This window comes from Nipponia nippon, unplaced genomic scaffold (genome assembly GCF_047370975.1).
Source record: "Nipponia nippon isolate SJK-2023a ecotype South Korea unplaced genomic scaffold, ASM4737097v1 scaffold_16, whole genome shotgun sequence".
NCBI lineage: Eukaryota > Metazoa > Chordata > Aves > Pelecaniformes > Threskiornithidae > Nipponia > Nipponia nippon.
The window spans coordinates 10078762-10102936 of NW_028262332.1; the positions used below are offsets into that span (position 1 = coordinate 10078762).

Consider the following 24175-nt stretch of genomic DNA (forward strand, 5'->3'; position numbering starts at 1 on the left):
CTCCTAACACCTTTCTCTTTCGTAACAGTAATCACCTCTCCCGCTTTGGCCGGGCAGCAGCGGTGTCTGCCGCGCTCCCCGTAATCCAGGAGTGAATCAAAGCAACTTTTTACAAAACAAGATTCTCTGGCTGTTGCAAAAGAGCTTTGGGGAAATCTGGTTTTTGTGGTTAAGGATCTTACTCTGATGCACAAGGAAAATTATGTGTAGCTTTTATTTGGCCCAAAGGATTCTTACAACATTATCCGTATTTCCTTTAATTTGTGGGATTTCTAGTAAATGGGCTTAAAAATAGGTCCGGGCAAGATGCCAGGGTACATACGAACAGCAAAAAAGCTTTGCAGGCTGTGAGCAGCTCGCTTTCACTTCTCCCTCGGCGCGGGCCGGGGGGACGGAGCAAACGCTCACCTTTTGGGGTTAGATTTCATGACATCTCTGGAATTCTTTGGAAGTCAATATTGCAGAAAAGATCTTTTAACTCTTCAATAGAACCGATGCAATATTGTTGTTGAGCTGGACCCAAGTCTGGAAAGGGAGCAGGATGAGCTGTAGTGCCAGGGGAGGACAAGAGCATGGGGGGCCTGGGGGGGGACCCCCACACAAGTTCCCGGACCCGCTTACTGATGGGATTTGGGGACCCTGGAAACCCAGCGTACGAGCAGGAGCAGAACATGGCGATGATACGTGGTTTTTTTTTTTTTTTTCTTTTAGCTTTTCATTCTCAGAAGTCTCTTTAAGCCTTTCATAAGACGGGAAAAATCTAATAAGGGAGAGGCTATGGCTCGGAGTCGCGCTCCCAGCCGGGGCGACTGCCGGGTGCCCAGCTCCCTTTGGTGATATTTAGCTGGCTCTTTCTTCAAAATCAGCCTCAGTTCAAGTGACTTAAAAATGCATTTTTCCCTGGGGACAGCCACCCACAAAAGCCTTTCATTAAGACGTAGTGAGTTTATGCAGCTGGAGTCCCAGTGGTAAAGGGAAGGTAAGTGGGAAAGGATGCTGGCCGCGCCGTGTGGCAGTGAGCCCGCCTCGCTCCGCGTTCCTCTGCCAGGCAAGGGCGCCGTATGGCTTCTCAAACCGTGCGATGTTTGTCCTACTTCTGCAAGATTTGGTTCATTTGATTTTAATTAAATCTTTGGGCATAAACCTGTAAAACTTTATTTTATTTTGAGTACTGTGGATGCTGCGCGTCTTTGTTGTGAGTAGCTTCTTGGGAGATGAAGAGGAGGAATGGGGAGCTGGATGAAGAGGAGGAATGGGGCGATGGATGAAGAGGAGGAATGGGGAGCTGGATGAAGGGGAGGAAGGTTTTAAGCACCCTGGGAGCAGCAGCAGTGTGTGGGATCGGTGCGGGGAAGGGCAGGAGCGCGGCAGCAGGGCCAGGGCTGGGTTGGGGCTGCAGCAGGTCCTGTGGGTCACGGCTGCGAGGAACGCGCCTTTCAGGGAGCGGCGGGCGGGTGCGAGCTCACGCCGTGCCCCTGCCAGCACTCTTGAACTAAAAACATGCATTTTCACGTGTTGGTGGTGATGGACTTCCATAAAATCAAGAGGACCCCCGTGCCTGATGCAGAAGCAAGCCTGTTAAAGGGAAATTATTTATGCCATTGGCAGGAATGGGCTAATAATACTTCTCATCCGAGGATATCAAGTTGCTTTACAGATATTAAGTCTTCCGATGCCTCTGTGAAGTGGGGGAAGCGTGGTTAATTCGGTTGTACAGGTGAGGACACCAGGCCTCAGCTCTGCTCCGAGCGCAGCCTGGCTCCTCTCCTCTCCTCATCCACACTGGGATGCACTTTTCCTTAAAAGTCGATAACTTGGGAGTTATCATGGGAAGCGACCTTCCAGGATCATGGTGGCTGGGGACTGAAGTCCCACAAGCCATTAATGACACCCGCTGGTTCCCGAGTACCCTTTCTGGAGGAGGCAGGTGAATTTGCTCTAGCTGTTATAATAAGGGATAATGTCTGGGCTGTGCCTGGAGCACCCGGCTCTAACGCCACGCCTTCCCGCCGGACGGCACTGCCGTCAGTTGAACGGGATCTCAAGCCTTTTCCATGGGACTGATGCGGGTGGGTGCCGGCAGCGGGTGCCACAGCAGGCGTGGGAGCACCGCGGGGCAGCTCCCGCTCCGAGTTCTCTTCCATGTTTCAGGAAAAAGCAGAGCAGAGAAAAAACACCCCGTGCTACCTCGGCATGGTTTCGGTAGGTTACGAACAGAAATCATCTGTTTCTCATGGACTGGGAGCTGCTGAACGCAAGCTCCCCAAGACACCTCTTTTCTCACTAAACCTTGAGGTTTAGCAGTTTCCAGCCCCGGGGACGCTTTCCCTCCCACGCCGGCTCGCGATGCTGAAGCACCAACCTCCGGCCAGCCCAGCGCCGTAGCAGAAGTTCACATTCGAGCTGATTCTTCAAATTTGCCTCCTTTACTGGAGATCAGCTTTCCCGGCTGCCCCGGAGGAGAAGGCTCCTGTTGTTTCTTCAAAGGCCAAGGTTAAATGAGCAGCCGCAGCGCAGCTCGGTGGTGAACGCGGGGTTTTTAGGGGATGGGGAGATGAGGTGGTGCCCGCGCTGCCCGAAGCGTTGCAGCCGGGGCTGTTGCTGGGGCCAGCGCCAGGTCTGGGGCTTGGACGTCTGAGCTCCCTCTTAAAACAGTGTCATCCCCACTACACATGCCTGTAAGCCCCTTTGATTTTTCTTTTTAAAATTAATTGGGTTTGTGCATGTGGTTTGTTGGTTTTGGTTTTTTTTTTTAAAGATTTTTAACTGAGAGACAGCAAATTTAGTATTTTCTGTGTCTTGGATGTGTTGTGATTTACATTTGATTTTAGGCATAATTAGAAATGCAAGTAGAGCGCTTTGTGTTTTACCTCTGCTTCAACTATTTATGGCATGATATGCAAATGAAGCAAGCTATGAATATTAAAGATTAGAGTATGTTACAAAGTATCACTGTCTTTAATGAGTTCGGTAATGGGCACAGGCTTTGCACACACTTTAATATGGAGGTATTTTATGTTGTGTGCCGGCTCTGCGGCTCTGCAGCTATCGATGCCGTGTTTGGTTACATCCCAGGAGAGCGGGGCCGTGATTTAAACCCTATCGAGCCCCGGATCGGCTGCAGTAGGTAGGTGCGATTTCCAAGCGTGCCCATGACAAAGGCGGCTGCGGCTGGCGAAGGGTGTTGATGGATTATTTCACAGAGACTGTTTCAGTTCTCGTCTAGGTCAATCCGTTTCATCTGCTGCAGCATTGTAGATGGATCTGAGAATATGAAAGTGCTCGTCGACCTTTCAAGGTGCTTTGCAGCACTGGGAGGGAATCTTAAACACGCTCCTGCCAAAATGGAGCTGCTGCCTGTAACATCACAGAGACCCCAAGAAATTCATTGTGCCATTCCTCGCCAATTAGACTTATTGACGTAGAATTATTTGGGGGTTTATTGACACATCCGAAGGCATTTGAAGGAACATCTTACCTACTGGATAGCGGAGGGTTGGGAAGTGGGGCTTCTCGCGTTAACCCTTTCTTGCCGTAGGAGTCTGGGCAGCCCGGTTAGCACAGGTTTACCTCTAAATCAGTAAATGGTTTTATTTCTAAACCAGCATTGTAATTATAAAAGAGGAAGGTAATGGTGGGTTTGGGTGCTGCAGTGCATACCGAGGTTTCATCCACGGGTAATCTGAAGAGCAAACTTCTGCTTGAGCACGGGGGTCCCTGCGGGATGCAGCGGATGCTGCGGGGTGATGCCGGGGGGGCTGCGGGAGGGGGGGGGAACCAGCAGACAGGGAAAGCAGTGGATTTAATGGCAAATGGGGCTTGGGGAGGGAGAAGGAAGCATGCCCCAGGGAGTGTGCTTTTCAGATTTGAGGTATTTAAATTACAAATTTTGATGAGGAAGATTGTCAGCAGTATTCAAAACAGTGCTTAAATTCTTTTGAAACACTGTCGAGCTGTGCTGTGGCAGTTGAAAAGTTTGGCACACAAGAACTTGGCCCAGAAGTTGCTGCTGGGGTTTTTTTCCTTTAAAACTCAATTCATCTGTATTCAAGTATCCCACATGCTAAAGAAAAAAAAACCCACCAGGCTCGCACTGGTTTGAGACAGACCCTTGTGTGCGAGGGAAGCTGCAGAAGTGATTGATCTCTAATATTAGGGGGTTTCCTTGTCGGTTAATGAGCATTAATAGCTATTTATATTTGTGTATTTAAAAAAAAATTATATAGTGTTTGTGTCTACTCATAAAAACAACCAGGAAGCTAAACTGGGAGTTAGAATATGCTTGTGATCCACTGGATTATTAGTCCCTATGCATTAGCTATACCTAGCTATACCGTTTTTGATGGGTCGATCGGTGTGGGATCAGCTCAGCATTTGCAGCCCACGTCTGCAGCACGTTGTGAACGCTGGGGAGACTTTCTTATCTCCAAGCTCGGACCCTGCTCTGCTGCATGAGGCTTGGATCTCTGTTAGACCCCCAAATTTAAGCAATGTATCCTGTGCTTCAGCTAGAGCTGTGCCTCAGCGGGGCTGTCCCGCGGCCGCTGGCTGTTCAGCCGTGGCACAGCACCGCGAAACTTGTCAGATGTTAGTGGTGGCTCTGAAGATGTACTTGACCATATATTTTTATATATATATACACCTTAATAATATAATATAATATATATAATATATTGACCCTATATAATATATATTGTAACGTCATATATAAAATATATAATCTGGGCTGCAGAGTTGTCTGGGGGTGGCTTAGGGCACGTTACAGAAATAGTCACATTCTGAAGCTTTGGGCAAAATTTGTTGGAGCGGTGATGGGGTTTGTTGCAAGAGCAGAGAAGTCAGAAATGAGAAGTCGGCATTGAGTCCCGTATACATGCCTGCCGTGATGCTGCCATCCCGAGGGTGGGAGCTGAGGGAAGGGGGGAGAGGGAGGACTGTTTGCTGAGGTGTAAGCGATAAATGTCATGCATGACAAGCACGGGTCTTCTGCTTTGCCCCCGTCGGCCTGGGGAAGGTGGGCATCAGGCTGGGGGGACCGCCTCAGGTCACAAATTTTAGGTTTCTCAGGGTTTCTGCTCAATGACCAGAAACCTCAGTTTTGAAAACCACCCTGTGCAATCTAGTATTTGCTTCTTTAAACCTGGAAGTACAGAGTTAAATTTCTGCAGTATGTAACTTTCCTTTTCTGCAAGCTTATATTTCCATTAAGGATCAAGCTCAGATGCAATTGTAGCTTCGCTTTATAGAGTATTAAAAGTTTAATGTATAAATGTCTTCCTTCGCCAGAACTTTTTGGCAGTATTGTTTTCCAGTGCTGAAATTTCTACAAAAATATAGAGATCCCGATAGCTGCAAGGGCACAGCTGCCCTTGAAGGGTTAATTATATTATGCCTACTATTTTTTTCTTTTAAAGCAGGGAGAATAAGCTGTAGCCAAAAGTAAAAGTCATTAATTTTAAGACAGAGATGTAAGCAAAGTTTCCTTCCCCTCTGCAGGTTGGTCAGGGTAGGCTATGCAGTAATTGAAAAGTAAAGGCAATTGAATTACAGGCTCCTGTCCAAACGGAGCGCGATTTCGTCTTTTTTTTTTTTTTTTTACAACCTCCATTGCATCAGAACTAGGCAGTATTCCTGATGTTCTCATGTGTGTTAATGCTGACTCACAGACTAACTTGCACAAGAAAAAAAACACACAGGCAGCTCCACCATACTAGGTAATGAGCTCTAGCAAGAAGCAGCGTCTGATGTTTTGTAAGCTTTTTTTAATTGACCTTTTAAGATATTTACTTTATTTTAAGGCTTTCTGTTCCGTAGTGGCACGATGGTAGAACTGAGTCATGCATGTTATATATTGCTAGCTCTGCTGTTGTGTACTAGGAGTGAGGAGAATACAATTCAGCACGGCACTTGTCTTTTTGATGTGTTACGGATGTGAATTAATGTTTGCGATGGGATGCAGGCAATGCACGCTTTGCAGAAGGCATGGTAATGGGGTGCTGTATGCTTTCTGGTGGATGTAACTTGGTCGGGGTCTTGAGCTTTTATTAGATTGCAAAAAATTAAATTCTGCAGAATAATTGTATTTTTTATCCGTGTCTCTCCCTTACCCTTTTCCTTGCAGCAATCTGCAAAAAATTTAAAACGCTGCATTTTCTATTTTCTCTTCTCCTTGCTTTGAGAGCTCTTAAAATCAGTGATAGATAAGAAAAAAAAAAAACAACTCATTAATGGCAATAACACGCTTCGCCTTGGCTGAATGACTGCACTTTTTGGAGGCAGCAGCCTGCCGGGTGGGTGACCTCGAGCGGTGGTGTTGCGCCCAGGCTGCCGGTGACTCACCTTGCAGCAGGACGGAGCCCGGGGAGCTGCCGCCGGTGCCGGGGTCCCCAGGGAGAGCTCCTGGGGCCGTGCGGGGTCCCCAAGCCGAGCTCCCGGGGCCATGCGGGGTCCCCAAGCTGAGCTCCCGGGGCCATGCCGGGGTCCCCAAGCCGGGCTCCCGGGGCCATGCGGGGTCCCCAAGCCGGGCTCCCGGGGCCGTGTGGGGTCCCCAAGCCGAGCTCCCGGTGCCCCATCCCCGGGCTGCCCTGGCAGAGGGGCTGCGTGCGCCCGGCTGGGCTGGGTCATCGGCATTAATTTAATTCACTTTTCTATCTTTTCCCCCATTCCCCTGCCCGAGCCTCTGGGTCTTTACTTTCCGTGTGAACTTTTAGGGTTATAAAGCAAAGGTAGCTCCGTGCTGCATGTCTGCTGCCTGCGTTGCTTGTGTGTTAAGTGAGTAATATTTGCAAATTCAGTTTCTGCTATCTTAATAAGGCAAAAATAATCTTCTTTCACCCATTGCCACTGGCTGCTACACTAAAAATAGGGTATGTTAGCACTGCTCACTGCTTGCCACTTGCAGCATTTCAAAAATAAATACTTTGGAGCTGCAGAAACAAATGCTGCAGAAGAGAAGAGGAGTCTCGGCATGACTGTCATTTGATTACCAAACTTAACCTTGTTTTCTTTCCCCTGCCAAAGACGGGCATTAAACTGTGCAGGCATTCACGGCGTTTCACATTTGTGCCCCAATCCCTCTCCCTTCCCCTCCCCGGGTTTTCTCGCCCCGAACCCTGACGCGGGCAGAGGGGAGGCTCGGTTTTGGGGTGGGGGTTGCAAAGACTTCTTTTTTGCTTCCGAGTTCCCGGACACAGCGACCTGCGGTGCATGGGGGGGGGGGGGGGCGGGATGCACAGTGTGGATGTGAAGTGCATTTTATTTGACTTTATTTAACTATTTATTACAGCAGCTCCGTGCTCGGGGAGTGGTACTTCGCCACTGAGTTTTGCAGTTTGCTGTTGCGTATTTTCCTTCGGGCTTATGTAAAAAGTGCATTTTCTTTTCATTAAAAGGGGGGGAAAAAACCCCCAAACCCTGTAGCAAGAGCTGGGCGGGTGGCAGCCCTGTGCCCGGGGGGGACTGGGGACAGCCCCGGGTTGGTGGGCAGCTTTGGGGTCCCCCTGCTAGCCTCACATCCAAGGGTGGGATTTTCCCCCTCGCTCCTCATTTACAGAAGAAAGGGAAGTTTCCTTTGACCCTTTGGGGCCTTCAAGGGCAGGACTTTTCAGCTCTTTTCTTTTGAGGGGCTTTGGCTGGGTGGGGGTGAAAGCCCATGGCCGCTTTGTCTCCCACCGCCGGAGGGTCCCTGCCTTTGTCCCTGCCCAGCTGCTGCCCAGCGCACCTTCCTGCGGGAAACGTAGGGCTCTGGGGTGGTTTTTTTGGGGGGAGTGAAGTCCCAAGTCTCTTTGTATGTTGGCTAAGGAAAAAGACAATTTAAATACATTATCTAATTATTTCTGATTACTCCTGGGGGAGCTCTGATGCCAGCATCTTATTCTAGGTCGATGCTTTTTTCCTTTGTTGTTGTCGCCTTTCAGGCCTCGGAGCAGGAAAGTAGTTTCGAAAAGAGCAAACCTGCTTTTTTATCCCCAAAGCATGTGAACGCAGAAACTGAGAATTCTCAGACTCTCATGGAAGTTGTATCAAATAACAGCTGCATTTTTTATGAACATCTTGTGACAAAGGCTATGACTTTACAAAAATCATGCAGACATGTACAAATTGTCCTGCTATATCCAAGAGCTGGAAAAAAGAGGCTGCCATTAGAAAACAAAATGATGTTTTGCTTGAACGGTCACATATCTTAAATGATCGGTGGGGGTTGGCTGGTTTTAATCCAGTTTTGTCCAAGTTTTCCCGTTTGGTAGGAGGTGTCCATCTGATGATGTGTCACCTGTAGGACGTGGCAGCCCAAAGGGGACGGGATTTTTTTGGGTGGCAATGGTGCTGGGGGCTCCTCCTGCACCCTGGGGCACCACTCAGCCTGGGAGACGAGATTGCAAAATACAGTTTACATCTGTAATTGCTAAGGTCATTTTTCCTGCAGCATAGTTCTTCCCGTGTCAAATGGACTGAAGCCATTTCAAACCATTCAAAAGCAGCTTGGTGCTCTATTAAAAAAAAAAAAAAAAAGAAAGAAAAAAAGCAGTGTATTTTGTAGAGGAGATTTTTAAGTTAGACATTATCAAGTGTTATTGCATTCACTATCTAGTCACTAATATTTTGTTGCTGTTGTTTTTAGGGGATGTGAGGTCTTGTGAGCAGGTTCTCCTTGGCTTTCAAGACTGCCTTTTATTTCTTGGATTTCTGGGGGGTTTTGGCTTGTTGGTGGTTTTGTGGTTTTTTTTTTTTCTATAGTCTGGTCATAAAAAGGCAGGGGCAAAGAGGGGAGGAAGAACCAAAAATCCAGCAGCCCTGGCCTACGGTTTATTGAAGTGGTTTGGACTTCTGCAGCTCGCTGGTACGGCTTTACTTGCGTTCCTTGGTGCTGTTTCTGGACCAAACACAGTTACTTTTTTCACCATTTCCCTGTGAGCGTGTTTCAAGGCCTTTTTTCTTCGGGAAGAGTGGAGGTTTAGACCATCACTGAGTGCTACCAGCAAGCTCACCTGCTCGCTCGGCTGCTTTGTGACCAGCAGCTATGAAAGCTACTGGAATCAGAGAAAAGGCCACCGGGAGCTGGAGTGATGCAGTGCTGGGGTGAGATCCCTTCGGGGTGGTCAGGCCAGGCTGCAGCCCTGCAGAAGGCATACCCCGGGAGGGATCGGTTGTGTGGAGCATCTTTGTTCAAACTCTGATGTCTCATGGGAGGTTTTAAATGAAATCTGCCAATAATTTGCTAGGCTGGGGCACTCTGGTGCTTCTCACCAGCTTAAATGTATCCTGAACAGGCATAATTTTGGTGGTTTTAGACAGAGACGTGGGTTCCTCCTGGCATGCCTGGCTTATTTATAGAGCAGATTCTAAGCAATATTAATAATTGATATCTATTTTAAGTTGGTTTGTTCTGTGCTACCAAACTGTCCTTGGCTGGTCCCACTCATCCTGTTGGGTTTCTCCAAGGCAGGGATTGTGAGCGGGTCCAGGGAGGTCCCATCCAGTGCCTCCCTGGTCTCTCCTCCAGCTCTAAGGGAGTTCTTGCTGGAAGAAAAGAGGAGGAGATCCTTCTCCACCCATGGTCTGCCATCTGCAGACAAGGCTTCCTTCAGGTGCCTGAGTGGCAAAGTTATGTTTCTATAAAGCACATTTAATTTCAGTAATTTTCACAGATCCAGAGTGGATCTGCATTTGCCAGGGCAGACTCCTTTCCTTCTCCAAAAGAGGTTGGTGGTGTCATGGTTGGAAGAGGTCTTGGGCTCTTGGGCTTGGCTATCATGGTGTCCTCTCTGACCTCCTTGCAAGATGTCACCTTGGTCCCCTCTCGGTGCCTTAGCCTCCTCATCAACACCAGGCAGAGATCTCATTGACCTCACACCAGGTTTGGATGAACCCGTTGAACGTTCCCGACGCATGGAGGTCCTGGAGGTCCTCAGCTGGGAGCGTCACGCCTCGGCCGAGCCCTGGGAGGCTGCAGGTCCTGTGGGATGCAGAGCAGATGTGTTAGTGCCGTTTGCTGGAAGAGCAGGGGAAGGCAGCCAGCCCTTGGGCGGTCGGGAGTGGCAGCAGTTTGCTGTCTGTGGAGTTGAACTTAATGCACCAAACATCTCTTTGGCCAGTGGAAGCGGAGGAAGCATGCAATCGGCAGGGAGGGGTCGCGCCGGAGCATCACCGGCCCTGTCTGCGCTCCCTACGGTTCTCCTCCTCTAAGGATGGCTTCACCTCTAATCTCTTAAATTTTAACTGTGTGTGAGCATCCGAGCGGAGCCATTGCAACAAATCCGAGAGCAACAGCAGAAATCAAAACGCTCTGGGCAAGAGAGAAGTAAGCAAAGTGAGGCCCCACCCTCTTTCCCAGAAAAAAGCACCAAACATGCTCAATAAATGCGAAGGTAATTTAAAATCTGAATCCAGGAGACAATGTGACTAGGATTTCATTACTTAAGCAAATGGATTTGCTTTTAGTGGATTCAGCCACAGACTGAAAGAAGCTTTCCCCAAGGGGTAAACATTTTTCCTGCATTTGAAAGGCTTTCTTGGGGGGCGGAGGGGGTGAGTTTGGGGTGGGTCAGGACTGTGGCTGCCCACAGAGCACCTTTATTTTGGGGCAGATTTGGGCATTCCCAGAGCTCTCCTTTTGGGCTGCTGGTTTTGGGGAGCCCCTGGGGTGGGGCGGGGGGAGGCTGGGGGATGCTCGCCGCCCCTGCCCTGCGCCTTCCTCCGGCGCAGGAGTTAACCAGCAGCAGTGCCAGCTCTGCAGACTGTTTGGAATAGTTTAAATGCTTTGACACTCTGGATGTACTAGATGGCAGGGGAGGCAGTTTACAGCGTAATTCATATGCAAAACTGCACTATAAATTTAAAACCTGTCTCAGTTGCCGTGGCACCACTAAGCATTTCATCAGCATACAGTACAGTATTTCTGCCATCTTTGTTTGCATTGCAGTGACTCATCAAAAGTCTGTCTTGTACCAACACTGAGAGCATTCCTCTGGCACTGATATTTCTCTGTTTTTAAAGCTTCGGTTTGAAACTGGCATTTACTTCAGGTCCCTAATCAAAGGGCTCTATTCATTGCAGAGAGCAGCCTGAATGTTAATCTGCATCCGGCCTATTCATTTAGATGCTGTGCACTGCCGGGGAGATTTGACTTGGTAAAAGCTTGAGCTACAGCAGATACAAACCCAGGGTTTGATACTATATATTTTTTTTTTCCCCCCTCCCCTGAGTGATCATCGTCGCTGCGTATAGCGTGGCGGCCGGGGCGATACGGAGGGACGCAGAGCCCCTCCGGCGAGCGGCCGCTGCTGAAGGTACGTTCGCTCCCAGCCAGGCGAGGGGACCGGGAACTTCCTCGCTCGGAAGAATTTTTTTTAACCATGCAGATACAATTAAATTGGCTCCGAGTGTGTTCCCTTTTCTTCCTGTTACCCCGTGGCCTTGCAGATAGGACTTTTTTTTTTTTCCCAGCAGTGGGAACAGAGCAGCTCTTTGTGGGTTATTATTTTCTTTTCAGAGATTTTTTTTTTTAATCTTTCTCAGATCAACTTCTTTTTTTTTTTTTTTTTCCCCTTTTTTTTTATATTGTTCTTACGAGCTTTCAGTACTAGTTAACCATAGTTTTTCTTTGGTAGTATTGAAGGCAAACAAGATTTTAAATCTCCTGGACTCTTGCGTGGAGCTTGGGGGGAGCCGGGGGGGTTTGGGCTCCGGCTGGTGTCGGTGAATCCGCAGTGATTTGCTTCGCTGGAGTTTCGGTGCACGGGCTGCACTAACGCTACCTGCTCCGCCGTTGCACGGGGGTTTGTGCACGAGGTCCCTTCGAACGCAAGGCTTTATTTGGTCGGTGAGAGGAGGAATTATCCCCGTGGCCAAAAGGTACAGCTGGCCTTAAAGAGCGGCCGCGGTGGGATGCAGAGCCGGAGCCGTCGCCTCGAGCCCGTTTCGTGTGAGGTTGCTCGGGGGGGTCCCCGATGCGGCTGGGCTGGGGCCGGTACCCCCGGCCGGGGGGCGAGGGTCTGGGGGGCCGGGGAGGGGCTGGGCTGGGGCTCCCCCTGCCCCACTTTGGATGTAGGGGAGAAAAATAAGGAGACAACTTGGTAGGCGGCTCGCTGCGGCACGTTGGTTTGTTTTATTGGGGCTCAAATATCTGGCTTAATTTGGAGATAAGCTGCGTTTTGTTGGAGGATAAATCTGTTGAGAAGGGGTTTAACTGTTGAAATGCTCCCTCTTTCTGGTGCAAATGGGAAGATTGCTTTTCAAAGTGCTTTTTCCTGGGAGCTGTGCTCCAGCAGAATCCTGTATTTATTTCAGGCAGAATGGCACATTGTTTTATAAATATCTTTTCTGTAGTTTCAACATAGCTGCTGGTTGTTGTGTTTCTTATATAATGCTACCCAAGATCTGCCTATGTTATGTTTGCTTTACTGTTCACTCCTTTCCCATTACCGTTCAGATTTTCCTGCATAAAGTAAAACCCCCGGGGGAATAAATCAGTGGTGCTTATTTAAACAGACTACAACTTGAAGAAAATACTTGCATTTTTGGAATATCCCTTGCCATCCACCAATAGCATTTCCAACATTGTTTGAAACCATCAATAAGTAATTTTTGTAAGCGATTGCTTTTCTGCATCGGCCCTCAGAGCTTAGCTTTGAGCCTGCGATGTCGGGTGAGGTGGGTTCCTCTGCTTCTCCCTGCTTTGGTGAACTGTCTAAAAACACTGTGCCTCTCTCCCTGCCTTCTCCGTTTTTCAGATGTGCCCTACTTTGGATATTCCTGCATTGAATGTCTGAGGAGCTCCAGCCGATCCTGAGCCATGTCGCAGATGTTGCACATAGAGATTCCCAACTTTGGGAACACTGTTCTGGGCTGCCTGAACGAGCAGCGGCTGCTGGGGCTGTACTGCGATGTCTCCATCGTGGTGAAGGGCCAAGCCTTCAAGGCGCACCGGGCGGTCCTGGCCGCCAGCAGCCTCTACTTCCGAGACTTGTTCAGTGGGAACAGCAAAAACGCCTTTGAGCTGCCAGGTACCGTCCCCCCTGCTTGCTTCCAGCAGATCCTCTCCTTCTGCTACACCGGGAAGCTGACCATGGCGGCGAGCGAGCAGCTGGTGGTGATGTACACGGCGGGCTTCCTGCAGATCCAGCACATCGTGGAGAAAGGGACGGACTTGATGTTCAAGGTCAGCTCTCCCCACTGTGACTCTCAGACCACCATGATCGAAGACCCCAGTTCAGAGCCGCAGAGCCCCTGTAACCAGCTGCAGTCGGCCTCGGCGCCCTACGTCATGTCCCCCTCCATGCCCATCCCACTCCTCACGCGCGTCAAACACGAGAACCTTGAGCTGCAGGCAGCTGCCCTGCCCGGCCTGCCCGGCAAGCGGCCCCTCGAGCCCGGTGCCCGGGAGGGGGCAGGCAGTGGTGGCCCCAACACCGGTCCCCTGAAGCTCTCTCGCGTCTCCTACTACGGGATGCCCAACCTGGCCACCCTCATCCCCAACGTCCAGCAGGTCCAGTACTCGCAGGGGGAGCGGACGAGCCCCGGCGCCAGCAGCATTCCCACCACTGACAGCCCCACCTCCTACCACAACGAGGAGGATGAGGAGGACGACGAGGCATACGACACCATGGTGGAGGAGCAGTACGGGCAGATGTACATCAAGTCCTCGGGAGGCTACTCTGGTAATGGACGGTCTCTCTCCTTGGGTTTGCTGCTCTCCTTCAGTGGTTGCTTGGTCCTTCTCCAGCCAGCACGGGTAGTTTTGGGCTTGTTTGTCAGGCTTTTGTTTTCGGGGGCTCGGTTTGTTTATTTATGTAGCGCGGTGCAGAAGGCGGTGCACGTGGTGGGCTCAGTGTTGGTGTCTGAGTGTGGCATGGGCAGGTCCCCCCGTGCCATTGCTCATGGGCTGTGTCCCCAGCTGAGAGGCTCTTTAGATAAGAGAGGCTGCGTCATCCACCACGGTTGGCTTAGCCCTTCACGTTTTGGCTGAGGCTGTCGACAAGCCTGGCAGTTACACGAGCCGTGTGGTGGTGACACCCATCCCACGGTGATGGCTGAGCTCACCTGCCGTGGGTCATCCGAGAGGGATGGGCATCCGTGGGAATGGAGGCCTTGGCCCTTGGTTAGGTGGTCAGTCTGGGAGTTAGTCTTCAGCGAGGTGCAGTGCACGTTCTTTCTGTCCTGCCCTTTTAGAATAAAAATTTTTAAGAAGTGATGAACATGTGACATTTGGAGGAAGGGAGAAAAACATCAAATAAATCATTTTCATAGATGTTAATTAGGAATATCTGCAAATAGAAGAAAAGAAGGACTTTTATGCCCACCGCCTGAAGTGACTGCCCTTTCCTTTGCCAGCCTTGCCCAGCACATTGCTGTCAAAAAGGAAAAATTTGGGGGCCTCTTGATAATATTTTGTTTCTCTGTCAGGTGAGTCCCTAGGTGTGCCTTAGACAGAGGAGGTGGCTTCACTTTGGTGGTGCTCAGCCGGGAGCTGCCGGCTCAGCCCCAGGATGGGTGCGGGGGCACAAGGCCCCATCCCTCTCGCTTCCCGCTCAGGAGAGGGCTTCCTCGGGCATGCACACCCTGCCGCCGAGCACCTTGCAGGGCTTGGACCCCGCTGAGGAGCAGGGGCCGGTTGGGGGTACGGAGCCGGGGGCTCAGGACCAGAGGGGGAGATGCCCGGCTGTGTCGCTGGCGTGCCCGCATCCCACGCGGAGGCAGCTCGCAGCATCCCGTGCAGATGAAGCTCGCAGCATCCTGCACGGAGGCTCAGCCTCGGCGCAGCGGCCTCCCCATCGGAGCTGCAGGTGTTTGTGGCGGCAGCTTTGATCCGCGGGCACTCCCCGGGGAGGGACATCTTCACGCCGGCTCTGGCAGCGCGGGGCATCCTCTCGCCTGGAGCCACTTTCCAGCAAAATTGCTGGACTGATTTTGCAAATATTTAACTCTTGTTTGTTGGAAAGCTGGCGTGCTTTCCTCAAAGCTGTTTGATTTTATTCTTAAGCAAGGGAGAAGATTTGACAAATACGGCCTTTTCCGTTACCTAAAGCCAGGCTTTCCCTAGTACTGAGAACTGGCTCATGCCCATCCCGTCCCAAAGAGCAGGAGCTCAGCGTCCCCTTGGCATGTCGCCCTGCCAGGTAGCAAGCAGATAAGCAACATTTTCCAAGCGTTTTTACCCAGCCGTATGCGAAAGGGGGAAAGCATACTGGTAGCAATGTTACTATTTTAATATCAGAAAAATTTGCTGAGAAAAGTAGACAAGCCCATTGTAGAAAATGAGCCTCAAAAGCCTCTCTGTTCTCTGTGCCACACTCCGAGTCCCAGCGGTTGGTACCCAGCAGGCGAAGAGGAGTGGGATCAGGGGATGGGGACAAGGTCAAGGTCTCCTCCACAGCCACCCACCCCGCTGGAGCAGGGCCCCATGCCCCGGCTGCTGTTAGAGTCAGACCGAAGAGAAACCAGGCTGTTTTCCCACACACTGGTTTTGTTTTTATTTTGCTTTGCACTTCCCCGCTGTAGAGCATGCGGTGAGTAATGTGGGTTTGCCTTCAGCGCCTGGGCTCGCAGCATTATTCCTCAGAGCAATGGGATTATACCCTTGGACACGGTGTTTTCCTTCGCTGTCACGGGGCCAGTTCATGCAGTGACAGAAAAAAATAAATTCAGAAGGCGAGGGCAGGACCAGCCCTGGGATGGTGCAGGCAGCAGCTATTAGGCTGTACCTGATTCTTGCGGTGCGGGAGTCATCCCGGTTGGAAAAGTGAAAATACGAGCGGCTTTTTTGGGCGTCACTGGAGATGCTGCAGCCATCCAGCCCTCGTGTCGGAGCTGGGCATCTCGCAGCGAAGTTTTCCTACTTGGTTTCTGTAGGGGGAAGACTTGAACCGCGTCGTGATGCCGAGGCAAGGGCCATGCAGGGAGGAGGCAGGTCGGGAGCACGACGCTGCCCGGCCGGGCTGTAAGGCTCTAATATACCACATTACTGCTAAAATCTCTCTTCCGCACCAGCACATTTCAAGGGAGTTTCCTGTTTTAAATAAGCCAGCTCTAGTATCAGGCTTCCTGGAAAAGAGGGCACACAAAAAAGAGATTAAAAAAATAAAACCTAAGCTATTCCATTATGGTTTGGACTTGTACAGCTAACTGTGTTTTAATTACTCGGGATAAACTGTACCCTCAAAAGGTGCAGAATAATAAAACCATAAGATGGAAGAGAGAAAGCCAGCTAATCCTGCTCCTGGCATGTAGATCCCGACAGCCTTACAAAGGCCTGGGGGAGGGGGGAGCCCTTTAAAATAGTGATTGCCAAGGTTTCCAAGAGCCCCGTTTGTAAAAACAAAAACAAAGCCAAAGAAGAGCACAGCAGATGAAGCCCTGAATTTCAGAGAGGTTTTTTTTTTTCCTCCTTTTTCTCCACTTTGTCATTCCGCGGCTGAAGCGTTGACTGAGCTAACGCCGGCGAGCGTGTGGTGGGACGCTGATGCTCCTCGCTTCCCTTGAGCATCGCCTGCCTTGAGCATCACCCACCGCCCCCGAGGCCGGGCAGCGTGGGGCAGGGGAAGACTCTTGGCAGGACTGTGCTGAGCCCAGGGGCTCACGAGGCTGGGGGGGGGGTATTTATTTTTGTTCACCCCTTTTTATAGTCAGAACCACACCAAATCTCCAAAGCCAGGATCAGAGACACATCTCCAAAGCCGGGATCAGAGAGACAAGGAGCACATCATCACCTTGGCGAAGGGTTTGATGGTGGTAGAGGGAGCGAGGAGGAGGTCTCGTTAAGTGACGTGCCTCCCGCCGTGGTGGCACTGGTGTGATGGACCAGGGAAGGTGTTGGACCTGCAAAAGCAACAGCAGATAAATGGAAGGATAAGCTCAGTCTTAAACACAGGCCGATGGGAGGGTTAGCTTTAGGTGTCGATAGACAGGGTGGCACCTTGCAGAGGGATGTAGGAAAAGGTGCATCAGCTCCCACCTCCTTCTGGCCGCATTCGGTGGCCGTGGTGTCACCGCCGCTGTCCCCGTGCCCGCCTGCTGCTGTGGCAGGCTGGGAGCATCGCAGTAAAATGGCTCCTTATTCTATAACTAGATCTGGTTGTGGAGAACATGTGGGCCTTGAGGACACGAGTGAGACTTAATGAGGTTTCTAGCATCTGATCTGAGGAATGCACAACTCCAGAAAATATTAAACAAAAGCAAAGTATTTTTATCCTTGTTAATTACAGTGTCGTGGGCCTGATCTGAAGTGGGTTTCAGCAGGACTTGCAGATGCTCGGCGTTTTTCTGCACTGAACCGCATTCTTGTCAGTCAGCTTGCTGCTTAGCAGATACAGTTAATTCAATTTTGACAGGCGCAAGCGAAGTTGCGAGGGTCCATCCTCCTCCCCTCCTCCTGCTGCGCCGGTTTGCAGGGGAGAGGAGAAATCTTTATGCAGCAAATGGCTGGAACGTAAAGGCTGGACTTGAAAGTTATGAAATTCCGAACTGACAAGAGCACACTTCATTAAAAATTCATCTAAAATAGCCATTATAGAATAGTTGTGGTAATTAGCTGAGAGAATAGTTTTCTCTCCTGGCCTCTGATTCCTGACAGTAAGGAAAGAGGGCAAGAAACAACCCAGAATCCGTAATGAGCGGCTCCGGCGCAGAGCCGTGCAGCATCCCGAACGAAGCCTGGGAACGACACGCTGCAACGATGTAAATCACGGCTCGCGCCGCCAGATAATTGCCGCCGTAATAAAGTAGCTGGTTCTAACTGTGGGAAGGGTGATCTGATCCTGCGAGGCCCGGTGCCGTGCGGTGGCCGGTCTGACGCTGTGCTGTGCGCAGGGGGATGCTTGCCAGCAAAGAGCTAGTGGGTTTTTTAGGAAATAAAGTGGTGAAAAGAGGATGCCCTGTTTATTCACCAGAGCACTTTTCCTTTGGCTTTTCATTGAGGGTCTTTGAACGGCTGCAAACAGCCCCACGGCTGAATGTGCCGCTGTGTGCCGACGGGAGCCGGCCAGCGCCGGCATCGCCCATCCCGGCACGGGGACCGCTGGCGCTGAGCAGCCGGAGGAAGGCAGAGCCCCACGCCGGGGGCACGCAGCCTCTGGCCTTTTTTGGCGTTAAACTTCCAGTCCCCGTTTCCTCCCCGTAAAACACAGATGTTTAATTTTAGGTTGGCAGATGTTTCACTCCTGGCTGAGATCTGAAACGAAGGCAAGATAGGGGTATTTATAAACCAGTAATATTTTTCCTATACTAATTCCAGATTACCTCCCTGTATAAATAGGTCACAAATCAAATCTCTACATTCCAGTACGTTGTTATAAACGTACTATTTGTAAAACATAAACTATCCCGGTTGGGACTATATCATATATCTGTCCCGCGGTGCGTGCGTGTGTCCTCTGTGGTACAGGTTTACATATGCAGGCAGATGCTGGCGATGCCAGGGCTGCGGCGGGGATGCTATTTTTGGGGTAGTCTCACTGCCAGTGGAAAATAGGCTAATGGGATAAAAATGTCTGTAAAATATTGCTATTTGAAAAGAAACTTCTCGCCGTGTAGAGAACAGGGGAGAATTATCCATGTGTTTGCGTACATGGTGACTGGTGGTGGAGCAGAGGAGACGGTTTTGCAGCCATCGCGGTGGACCAGGGCTCGCGACTTGTGGTTCCATGTTGGGGCTCTGTAAATGTTAACTTTTGGGTGAGGGTCCGTCACTCTGATCTTTCTGTATCTCAAAATTCCATTCCTAAAACAGAAATGGTTGTTTCTAACACACAGGAGTATGTTGAGGTTTATATCCAGTAAATGGTCAAGAGGAGAACCCAGACTGGTGGGAATTGGGTGTACATGAACAATTTTGAAGCCCTGGTGTTTCCATTGTCAGGAACTAGAATAAGTGAATAGTGGTGCCCGGTGCGTGGCCAGCAGTTCCCAGCACTGCCAGACCCCGGGCACTCGCCCGAGCAGCTTGTTGCCCATCACCGATGAGGGTCGGCAGGAGCTGTGTGGGCTCAGCATCTTTGGTCCCAGGCACCTCGGGCAGGACGTGCAACCATCCTGGTGTCACCAAAACCATCACGGGCTCAGCAAGAGGGCGGTGTAATGGACCTCTAAGCTGGACGGTACGTTTTAGGGACAAGGAGGACATGTGCCCCTAGCATCACGCAAAGCCTGGAGCCATGGAGCCCTGGTAATTCCCATGACTCCAGCATTCCTCTGAGCACGGACCAGTGAGTTGGTTTGAGGTTGCTTCTTCAGGCAGAAAACCCGGGGTATTTCCCATTCTGGACCACTTGTTGCCAGCTGCAGCATCCCTATAAGTTGGAGATGAAAGCATATATCTGAATAAATAAAATATACCAGTGTTCGGCTGGCAGCTTTCATTGCTTCCTCTGTAATGATTTCCTGCCCCTCTCTGCTAGCTGGTAGGCTCTTTTCTTGGTCGAGAACAAAACCGTATTAAACAATACTTCACATTGTTTGCCCTTTCATTCAAAGGGAAGGAGCCACTGCCCTCCGAAGATACAAATTAATTAGAAGTAAATACTATCCTGTTCTTCAGAGCATAAAGGCCAAACAGACTGGCTTTCTTTGAAAACATGGGACCAAAGTGTCTCTTGTATCCCGCTTCTTTACATAACCGATTGCTATCTGCTGAATCGAGGTGGCACTGAAAGGCCTAAATCTTCGGTCGGTTTTGTTTAGTATTGAATTGTTGAATTTGTGCTAGTGCTTTAATGGAAACAAAGTCCAAAAAATGATTCATGCTCATGTTTAATAAGAGATTTATAGACAGCGAGCCAGCAGGACAGATGTAACCAAAATAGAATAGTGGATTGAGTTACACTTGCGTTTTTTAGCCCAAATTTTAGTTTGTTTTGTGAAGTATTTGATTTCACAGGAAGAAATGATGGCTTCTTGATGGCTCTGTGTGTAGGAAATGCGATGTCTTCAAAAGCAAAGAATTTCTTCAAGGCAGGCTTTCACCGACCTCTCGGCGCAGGTGTTGGTGTGACAGCATTTTTTTCCTGAAAAGCTGCTTTTCTTTCAGGAAACAGGTTTGACACCAAACCCTTCGAAATTTCTCCAGGAAGGTAGCATGAACACAGCGCTTGTGCTGATCTTTCTCTTGCCTTGCCTCATTATTGCTACCTTAGGATCTGTTTGGCCCAAAATGTGGGTTTTTTTGAGTGTTTGCCTATGGAAAGTGGTAGAGGAGGTAGGTTTGCCCTTGTCCGCTGTAGCTGTTTGCCAGTTGGACGTTGTAGGTGTTGAATTTCTTCAGTGACGGCAGTCTTGATGAAGAAGCGGGCAGGAGGCAGGCATGGCTGATGGCCGTTCCAGGCTGAATTCTATTCTATATTATATTCTATATAATCTATATTCTATATTATATTCTATTCTATATTATAGCAGTATTGGGTCACAAGCAGCGAGGACCTTCTCCCTGCCACTCCTGCTCTGAACTCTGTCTCATTTGTTGTATTGATTGCAGCTACTTTCCCTGGAGACCCGCAGCCTTTATACTGCTCAAAAAATAACTGGAGACCCCTAAGAAACTTTCTGAGAATCCGTACCAGTCTGCCCAGCTTCCCGTCAGCAGCTGAACATCTGCTGTTTTTTAGGTGGTGATGAATATCGTGGGTGCTTTTGACCTGAGTCATTAGGTAAAAGTAAAAATAAAAAGTGAAAAATGCAGTTTTACACAGCCTGGGCAGAGGGTTGTGCTTGTGAGGGGCTGCGATGGTTTTCGTGCCTCTGCCGGGCAGCTGAAGCGGCGGCTCCGTGGAGAGCCCGGCGCTGGGGAGCGCTCGCCCTGACGAGCTGCCTGTGATTAGCAGGAGCCCCATGCACGGGCACGGCCTCACCCTCACCTATCCCGTCGCCTGATAGCTCAGGGACGTGCATTTAGCACAAAAACCTCTTGCCAAATTCTGTTTTACCCCTAATAGCATCATGCACCTATCTTTTGTTGCCAGAAGAGAAGAGAACATCCCCATCTGGTTTCTGGGATTTATCAGCAGAACAGTAGGGCACGTGTGGCGTATGTGTAATTTTACCTTTTAGTTCAGCCTGTGTGTAACTCTGGGTGGGAGGTGATGGTGGTGTCCTCCATCCCTGCTGCTTCTTCTCCCCTCAAGATCTGCATTTATTTTGCAGCGGCCCTTGCACTGCTGTAGCCCGCCTTGGCGAGCATGCCTTGCCAGAGCCAAAAAGCCCGGGAAGGACAACAGAGCGGGCGCTCTCTGCATGTTGGTTCCCCCATACCTAGCGCCCATCTGCTTTTGATTTGTTTAAGCTGGAAAAAAATACTAGTATTTAATTGGATATACTCTGCTTATCACTGTTTGAAAGCACCAGAAACGTAGCAGGTCTTTTAGATGCTTCCTCTGTGTGTGCGGAAGATGACTCCCATCTCCAAGGAGAGGATGCCTGGATACTTGGGAATGCTATTAAACAGGGAAATACTGCAGCTGGTGAAAATTCTTTATGTCGATGGGACTGCACATCAGCACCCCAAAGCCCTGCCACTTTGCACAGACAGGCTGTGATAGCAAGAGAAGTTAGTTTTAAAACATCATGTGAGTTGTTCTGCTGCTGTTGGTTCGTAATCACGGAAGGAAATGCCGCTCTGCCGCGGTGCAGCTCCACGGGCAAGGGGCATCCTCCTGGTATTCCAGCTTTTTAGGGAAGGAGGGAGCGGGGAGGGTGGGGGTGCTTGCAGCCCCATGCCTGCGATAGGATGCCATGGCACAGCACGGCGTCGCGGGGCATGTCCTAGTTAGAACACTGCTCCCATTGTACGGCAGCCATCACCCTTTGGTTACTGCAGCAACAAGTCTGCAAAACTTGTTATTTTATCTAGAGAGAGTAAAAATGTCCCCCAGAACAGAAATAATTGCAGGAAAAGACACCTTTTGAGTAGGAGACATTTTGAGTTCAGAAACGCTAATTTCTGGGGTTTCTTCTTCTCTCTGTGTTCACAGATATTGAAGCACAGAGCCAGGTTTGATTTTGTGTGTGGCACTTGCCACGTTATCAAAACTTTTGGGGAAAAAAGACGGATCATTGTCAAGCTGGGCTGCCATTCAGAGCTGTCATCCAGCTCCCAGCACGTCCCAGTGCAGCTGGAGTTGATGTACACCCATGTCAGCCCTCTTTTGCTGTCAAATATCGTAATTTTAAGCAAGCCTGTGGACTGGCGTGGTGCTGGTAGGATAGCTCGGTGGTTTCAGCTTTTTGATGTTAATGGTTGCTAACGGGCAGTGGTGGGCTCCAGGGATGGTACGTCGGGGCAAGTCCCAGCTGCATCCTGGCAAAACCAGTGATTTGGTTTTGAAGCCACAGCTTAATAACATTTTTTGGCTTGTTGGCTGGGGTCTCTCTTGTTATTGAGAGGAAATGTTAGCCTGCGAAAGGCAGAATACCAGAAGGTGCTTCGGGGGGGGAGTTGGAGCTTGCAGGAGGTGGCTGGTGGGTGCCCTCCTCAGGGGAGGCTACAGTGACCTTTCTTGGTGCGGTGGGTATCTGCAGAGTCTGACTTTTAACTTCAGCAGGAAAAAAAACCATCAAGAGAAGTAGTTATGGTACTGATGCAGGTATTTATCAAACTCGGGCAGTTTATTGCCTGTTTTAGAAACCCCTGGTGAAGTAACCCGCGGTTCTTCTGGGGGTGTTTGGGGAAGGCAGCTCCGTATGCTGCACTTCCAGAATGATGCCAGCTGTGCAGAGTTGCCCATTTTCATAAATGATTAACTTAGGAAAAGTTAATGCATAATTAGATTCCAAGAATCCTTCTCGCAGAACCCGAACCTGCATACGAGACTGCTGCGGCGGGTGGTGGGAGAGCCCAGGGCATCTTTCCACGCTACCAGGTGCCATCTGCCCTGCGGTCGATAGCCCTGGCGAATGGTTGTGTTTCTGGAGGGAGGAATATTTCCAAGAGCTACCTGGAAAAGTCAAAATCTGACCTTCTGTTAATGTTGTGCCTGCATAATAAACTGTTTCAATCGTTTTCCCTTTTCATTTTTAAGTTGCTCAAGAGAAGCCAGAGCAGATCCCACTGGAGAACCGCTCCTGTGTCCTCATACGACGGGATCTAGTTGCTCTCCCAGCCAGTCTTATCAGTCAAATCGGATACCGTTGTCACCCAAAACTCTACTCAGAGGGAGATCCTGGAGAAAAACTTGAGCTCGTTGCAGGTAATAAGGGGGTAGCTTTTCTTTGCTTGAGAATGCCTGGAGATCACTGATGTTTTCCTTCTTGAAATGTGTTCTTCATCTTGCTTGCACCATTGCTGGGGTCATGCGTCTTGTGTGCCCTTGCTGTCTCTTTCTGGATTATTCATCACCAATCATCTCGTAAAAAGTTGTAAGTTTCATTTAATTTGGTGATAGAAAAATGTGTCATTAACAGGATTTATTAAATTGAATTCATTTCACATTTTAATTGAATTCTCCAGCTTGTATTCTTCCTGATTAGTGTGGGCTGCATCACAGTTGTGTTTGGATTTAGATGCACGGATCTTAAAAAAAAAAAAAAAATTGCATTATAAGATTTACAAAGCAATGGAGATAAAATTTGTGTCCATGAACAAGGTTCGAAAAACTTGTAAAAGATTTTTTTTTTTTAAATTGGGGGTGTTACTAAACGGTCAAACGCTGCAGTAGGAAGGGAGAGAAGGAATTGGTTTTGGTCCTATCTTTATTTTCATTCTGGGGGGAATTTACAATTTACTTCTCTATAGAGGATTTATGGCCAGCTTGAGGTGGAAGATGGTGCTGTTTAGCTCTTAGTGATACTGGTGGTGTAAAGCTGGATAAAGAGAGAAATCCGGTAGCCCTGAAACCCTGGCCATGCTAGCCTGCAGCCGGGTACCCGAGTGCTGCACAGAAGACAGATGTTTGACTGGGGTGTCCAGATCAAATCCCAGTTTAAATAACGATATTCTGCTTTTATAAGTTCCCCCCAGCTTCTCCTTGCTGCAATAGTCCCCTCAGCTTATAGCCCACCTGTTGTGAAGTTTTTTCCCTTGGACGCAGCTATGTTTAGGTGAAGCGATCTTTGCACGACAGCCCGTACCTGCTGCCCAGGCGGGGAGGTTTAATTAATATCTGTAAAGCCCTTGGTACAAAAAGGACATGTGGCAGCGCGATCAATCCAAATCAGTTGCCTTTTCTTTCTGGTCATTTATCTCTTGGTGAGT

General features: G+C 49.6%; 1 protein-coding gene across 8 annotated transcripts in view; it reads left to right on the forward strand.

Moving 5' to 3' along the window:
* The window catches only part of NACC2 (NACC family member 2), an 89971-nt gene that overhangs the window by 55198 nt on the left and 10598 nt on the right, over positions 1 to 24175 (forward strand). For 4 of the 8 annotated variants that reach the window (XM_087752570.1, XM_087752566.1, XM_087752571.1 and 1 more), the window contains exons 2-3: positions 12732 to 13658; positions 23004 to 23171. In XM_087752570.1, the coding sequence (XP_087608696.1) occupies positions 12794 to 13658; positions 23004 to 23171 (1033 nt within the window). In that variant the 5' untranslated portion in view covers positions 12732 to 12793. Of the gene's footprint in view, positions 1 to 5639; positions 5752 to 11179; positions 11289 to 11624; positions 11854 to 12731; positions 13659 to 23003; positions 23172 to 24175 lie in introns of those variants that run through there. The other 4 variants (XM_087752567.1, XM_087752573.1, XM_087752572.1 and 1 more) reach the window with 4 other exon arrangements.